The following is a 6,568-nucleotide window of genomic DNA, read 5'->3' as shown; positions in this document are numbered from 1 at the left end:
TCATGTATTCTTCCACTGGCTCTCTGGCTTCTTCTCTGCCGATGCTGATTATTTTCGGACTGACAGGTAACACTTCATTATTCACAATCACACATTTAACAGAAAAACACGTTTTCTCAACCCAATTAGATCTGCATCGAAATTAAAGCCGTTTGCTTTCATTTCAGTTCCCACAGACTTCAAATCTAATGCCCCCTCTGTAATAGTTTTATTAAATGCAGTTACAGGATTCGAGCTTCCTCAGACCTGTTAATGTGCAGAATAGCCCCGCACGCCAGCGTAAGAGAGCGCTAAGACGGCATTTACGTTTTCACGCAGGCTGACGTTTCTCCCGAGTTCTTTCCGCTCGAGAGCCGTTCCCGTCCTCCCAGCTTCCCTCAGCGTTTGTGTGTATTTTAAACTCAACAAGTCCATAAAAACTCTTCCTCCCGGCTCTGCACGTTTCCCGTGACACGTTTTGTTTATGTGCTTGAGGCAAGACTGATCAGCTTTGGATCAAACAAACAAAGAAGAAACACCACCCCATTTAATTAATACTTTTTGTGTGTTTCGGAGCCATAAAAACACTCCTGCAATGATTTCAGTCAGTCTGTAACATCACATAATGTTTAAGATTTAATTCTATTGGTTACACCTCAGAATAAGAAAGTTAAATGAGGCGGGGCTTGGACTGAAGTTTAACATACTGAACCAGGTTATATGTTTTTGGTTTTTTTGGCTTCACTAAATCAAACAAGTGCGAGAGAGGAGGATAACAAAAAGGTGCTGCTGCAGTCTTGTTTTAGGATCAGAGCAGCCTGTTGCAATAAATAAATGTTCCTTCTCTCATTGATGCTCCTTAACAAAAATCAAAGGGTTCATATCTCCAGCATCTAGAGCCCGTTTGACTTTGTTCTGATCTCAGAGGATTTTCTGAGTGATGACATTATTTTCTAAGAGGATTCATGACTCAGCAGGAAGCGTTTTTGTTTAACTAGTGATGTTATTCTGAAGCGCTGTCGTCACATTAGTTACAAGACTAAAGCTAAAATCACGCTTTGCAGAGGTGTGCCAAAATCTGGGCTTAGAGGAAACATCGATTACAGTGCGTGAATTGACTTATAAGTTGGTAAAGTTAAAAACTGACCACTGAAGTAATGAAGCCTGATACAAAATAACCGCTTAGTGTCAGGTTAATAATCAGCGTGGAGCCTAAAATGCATTCAAGCTAATGTTGATTATTATTGAGCATATTTAGCTGTTTATCTTTCACTTTATTCACATGATCTGAGGTGTTTTCAGCAGGTTATGGTGCTGGTGAAATTCCCATCTTTTATATGTGACTAATAAAAAGCCTCTGCTGGTGTGCTTGGTAGACTTTTACATGGGAAATCACAATAAACAGAAAGCAGATGAAAAAAATCAAAGCTTGCATCAAACTCATCCTGCAGAGTCACGACTGTATGCCGAGCTGCGGCTCCTGGTTGTGTCCAGTTGGCTGACGGTCTGATTTCCTGGAGCGCTGCCATTCGCTGTGGCAGTTTGGGATTCTTGAGTTTCAAAACCAGAAACGGGCCGACCGCTCCCCGGGCGTATCCTCTGACTGCTGTTTCAGATCATTACGGAGCCCCAGTAATCAAAAGTGATTGATAAATGTTGTGTGTGTGTGTGTGTGTGTGTGTACACAGCTTTGTGTTGTCTTGAACTTGCATGCATGGTCCTGGTGTGTGTGCTGATATGTGACCTCACATCCAAGCTTATTTCAAAATGACACAGACGACACACTTTGTTACAAAAACACGTTGAAGCTCCATCACCGTGTGAGCCGTGTGGGTGTCGTTGTTGATGTGGAGGAGAAACAGGTTTGCAAAATGTTAACGCTCATTTTGTTTTTGTCCTGTTTCCTGTTTCGTCCACTTCTCTCCCCCCTCCCTCCTTCCACCATGTTCCAGTGGGTACTCCTTACTACATGTCACCGGAGAGGATACATGAAAACGGCTACAACTTCAAATCTGACATCTGGTCGCTAGGATGCCTGCTCTATGAGGTAAACTGGGAACGCGTGCACACACTGCCACCTCGCACTCGACGGTAGGAGTGACACGAGAACACATGAGCTGACACGTGTAAACAACCCGTTCTCATCCATCGTCGTGCATGAAGATATGTACACACAAGCAGTAATGGGAAAAATACAAACATGCACGCTTCGTTAGTGATATTATCTTCTAGATGTTCTGTCGCTGTTGTTTTCCTCTCGTCTGATCGCGGCTCGTTCAGGCCTCGCAGTCTGTTCTGTAGACCTGCTAAACATTGAGAGTCTGCTGAGTGAAGGGAACTGACATGGCCATGTGTTTTAGATGAAGCTTTCCGGTGACACTGACTAGTTTGATTAGTCGGGAGCAAACCACCACAGGGCGCTGCTGTAGACCACACTGAGTGGAGACAAGCCCAGGAGGAGCACACACAGAGGGAACAAAGGGAAAGGAGTGAGGAGCAGAACGATGATAGACACGGATGATAGCAGTCAATCTGACATCGCAGCTCGCCGGCGTTCCCGTGCAGACACACACGGCCGGGCACAAAGTCAGAAACACACTGCGGGCTGAGGAAATGCCCACATTTTCCTCCCCTCGTCTCTCCCGACTCCCCTGAGCTGCTGATCATTTGGGCTGCATTTCAACGCACCAGTGACTACACCTTCTCTAAAGCGCCTCAGGCACAGAGGTGGAGAACGCGTAAGGAAGAAGTTTGAGCTCAGCTTGCAGGTCATGGTTGCTCAGAGACCACAGTCCTTCATGCTAATTAGCTCCCCACAATGCACTGCGGCAGCGCACGTCTGTGGTTGGTTGAAGGATGTGGATGCTGTAGGTCACACTCAGTGTTTCTGTGTGTTTGTGTGATTGCTTGCATGGAAGCCGCTCCTGTTACTGTTAAGAAAACAGCTGGGCTGCACTGGGTCTGGCACGCCTACAACAGTCCCAGCCTTTACTCTTTACACATCAGACTTTGGTGTTACATTAACATTTTCCAGCAGGCCGCTGTCTGTCCATTTGTTAAAACTTTCATCATGTGCTGCATCGATTGTTTTCCACTTTTAGCTGGCACACAGCACTTTGATCTTTCATGCATTTCACTGGCGTCACAGTCTAGACCAAATGCAGAGAAAGTACGATGGAGACCAGAGATGAGGAGAATCTGGGAGTGAGCTCGAGAGCAAAAGTGAAAAATGGATGAGACTGTTTCTCTTTGAGTAAGCCAGAAGGCAAGGAAGAAAGATGGAGGGTGAAAAAGTTTAGGAATCTATATATGAACAATATAGGAAGCTGGAGAAGGGTGGGGGAATAGGCAGGAGCCATAAGAGTGAATGAAAAGAGAGGAGATGGAAGGTTTGGGAGCAGAGGGGAAGAAGTGAAAGAGGAAAAAAGCGAGAGCGGGGAAGTAGATTGCTGGAGCGAGGAGAAGGATGGGGGGTGCTCATTCAGAGAGAAAGTACTGCAGGTACAAGAGCAAAGACAGAACTCCAGCCATCAGGTCAAGGTGAGCCATGCAAGGTGCCTGTGGAGATAAAGATTTTACAAGCTTATTGTTACCAGAGCAGCGCTCACCACGCCATGCATATTCTCTTTGAAGAGCAGCCTCTCGCCTTGCACTGTTCTTACTGAGAGGGCTCCGCGGTGCATTCGTTGTCTGGAAACTTGCCTCTCTCCAAAACTCTCTTCTCCATTCCTCTTTGCTCACATCTTCAGCTTTCTCCGAATGCCTTCCTTTTCCTCACTTAACCTTCAGGCATAAGGAATTCACACAGAAATCCACGCCTGATCCCTTCGGTGCTCATTGATTTCACTACAATAGGAGGATCGCGCTGGTTTCTGAGCGCGTGCGTCCGCGAGCGCGCGTGCGTCGGTAACCCAGGGAGTTTGAGAGAGCCTGCGTTTTTCATCCTCGTGCCTGGGGGTTAAGTTCGGGTCCAGGGGGCCGCACGTCAATACCTGGTCATTGTATCTGCGTCCGTCTTCATCTCCCATTCTGTTTGATCCCCTTCTTGTTGTGTCCAACTTCATTACATCATCTGGCCCCGCGCCCTCCGCCCAAACTGCCGACACCGCCGTAAACGGGGACGCTCAGCTGGGTTGTCTCCCACGGCGACATGGTCACATGGTTGCAGGGCAGGCAATGAGACTGCTGTCTGCTAGTGCTCGTTACAGTCGAAACCACCTCATACTTGAATCAGTACCACACACACACACTCGCACACACACACTCGTGCACACACACTCGTGCACACACACACACTCACACACACGCACTGTGGGTCGCCTGCTTGCATAGATCTCTTGCGGTTTCTGTTTTGGTCTTAAAGTTGGAGGAGGAGAATATGTCGAGAAGTTTTACTGGAATGCGTCTCCTTCCTGTATGAAGCGTAACCATCCGTACCTCTGACTGTGCCCACGCCCCCTCCCCTCTTGTTTTGCTGGAGCTTTTACGAGGCCCAAAAATGCCGGGTCCTCTGAGCAGCTGGCGTTTGCATGTGATGAGCTGTGGTTAACCCTCTGTGTGGCAGAAACAGCGATTTCTGGTTTTAAAGGCTTTTTTCTGTGTTGTTGAAGCTCCTCGTTTGCTCTCGGGCTGCGACTGAAGCATGAATAAAAGTGGCTCTACCTGCTTATCTGTCAAACTTTATTAACAAAATATTATTTGTAGATTTTAATTAGGCAGTCGATCACACACACACACACAGACACACACACACAGTGTCTAAAGGCAGGCCTGACATTGTGATGTGAAACCAAACTAGTGCTGCAGGCGTGTAGGTGCATATGTGAGAAAGAGAGAGGATGAAAACACAAATATAGTTTTTATTTTGATACATTTATGGTTCGATGTGTATTTTTATTTATAACTGAGGGTTTGTGAGGAGCTCTTTAGTCTCAGGCCGTTAAGGCTCGAGGGATGGAGGTGGTTGGGAGGGGGGGAGGCGGGAGTCTCATGCAGCTCCTTTAATTGGCGTACAGGGAGAGGAGCTGGAGAGCGAGCGTGTGAGATCAATGTTAATTACGCTGGAAGGCCCTATGCAGACCTTTTAGGGAGGGATGCTACCTATACATGACCTGGCCTAATGCAGAGCAGAGTGGGGACGTTTGACGTGAGGCTCTTCTGATGGTCATTACTTTATGATAGACTTTGAAACAGCTGCTCGAGGGTTACGAGTTGGCTTAGAGTTAGGATATAAATCAGCTAAGGTGGTGGTTTGCATTGGGGTTGCCCTGTGAAGCCGTGATGTTACATTTCAGGACGAGGGGCTGGGAAGTGCATCGTGTCAGCGATGGTCCTCACAAATATAGAAGCACAAACCTACGTGCGCGTGTGTTCTGCCACCAGCAGCTCACAGCCCTCAGACAGACAGCAGGCATGCGTGTGCATTGTATGTCTCTCGAATATCAATGAAGCATACACACATACACACACAATCGCGCACACACACCGGGGGCTCAGGGGTCAGAGAGTGAGTCAATCATCTAAACCGTTGCGACGACACAGTCTGAAAAAAGGAGTGAGTGTGTGTTTGTTTGTGTGTGTGTGGGTATGCAACTTTATGGTGTGTGTGTGTGTGTGTGTGTGTGTGAGCAGGGGGCCGGCAGCTGTCAGGGGCTAGGAGCAGCAGGCACTAATGAAGCAGATGAATAGTGCAAAAACTCCCAAATACAAACAGGACAGTTGACATTTTTCATCTGTCAAAAGCAGAAGATGCATGAAAATACGACGGGGTCTTGTTTAACCCTTCACACGCTGCTGTGTGGCGTGCAGCTCTTCTTTTTTCTCCCTTTCTCTCCCTCCGTCTCACTCGCTAATTGGGAAATCTGGATTTTTGGAAACCGCTAATTCTTACATGGATACCTCAAAATATGAAACCTGAACATGGATAGAAATGTGTATTTTTACATGTAGAAATGAATCGAGTAATGATGATGATCTTTGTCAAAAAAAAGTCTTTTTCTATTTTTGTCTTGTTGTTGTTTTTTTAACATGGGAGTGAGCAGAGCGCCTAACACTGCGAGCTTTGGCATTTTCAGGTATCGACTGTGGTTATTCAAAAGTGATTGGATTCTGAAATGAAAGGGCAAGATGTCCACTGACCTCGGTGGCAAATGACTCATAGGTTCAGCAGCCTTGTTGGGCAGATGATTTATTTACAAGCTGCAATGAATGACTAATTATATGGTCATTTAATTGCAGGTAGTGAGCTGTTGTCTATGGAAATGCATGTTAAATAAGGGTCCATAGCTATAGCACACTGAGTAATTAACATGTTGGAATAATAATACCTTAACTTGTTGCCGCCTGTGTTAATGGATTTTTAAATGTAGTTGTGTGTGTGTGTGTGTGTGTGTGTGTGTGTGTGTGTGTGTGTGTGTGTGTTAGTTTAATGTGGAGCAGCTGTGAAAACCTTAAAAAAAGGTATGCAAGTTTGCATACAGATTACTTGTTTTTTTTCCACGCGTGTGCTAATCAGCTGTGTAACATTTAGCATCCTTCAGTCGTCCTGTGAGTGTGCACACGGCTGCTTCTGCTCGCCTTGGTAACGACA

The 6,568-nt window shown here is 46.3% G+C and overlaps 1 protein-coding gene across 1 annotated transcript in view; it reads left to right on the top strand.

Annotated features, from left to right (window-relative positions):
- The window catches only part of nek7 (NIMA-related kinase 7), a 63,496-nt gene that overhangs the window by 49,950 nt on the left and 6,978 nt on the right, over window positions 1–6,568 (top strand). The window contains exon 7 of the mRNA XM_013910856.1: window positions 1,932–2,026. Within this exon, the coding sequence (XP_013766310.1) occupies window positions 1,932–2,026 (95 nt within the window). The remainder of the gene's footprint in view (window positions 1–1,931; window positions 2,027–6,568) is intronic.

The sequence above is a fragment of the Pundamilia nyererei genome, unplaced genomic scaffold, assembly GCF_000239375.1.
Source record: "Pundamilia nyererei isolate P.nyererei 1_Seehausen unplaced genomic scaffold, PunNye1.0 scaffold00050, whole genome shotgun sequence".
NCBI lineage: Eukaryota > Metazoa > Chordata > Actinopteri > Cichliformes > Cichlidae > Pundamilia > Pundamilia nyererei.
This window is presented reverse-complemented; position numbering and strand designations above follow the sequence as displayed.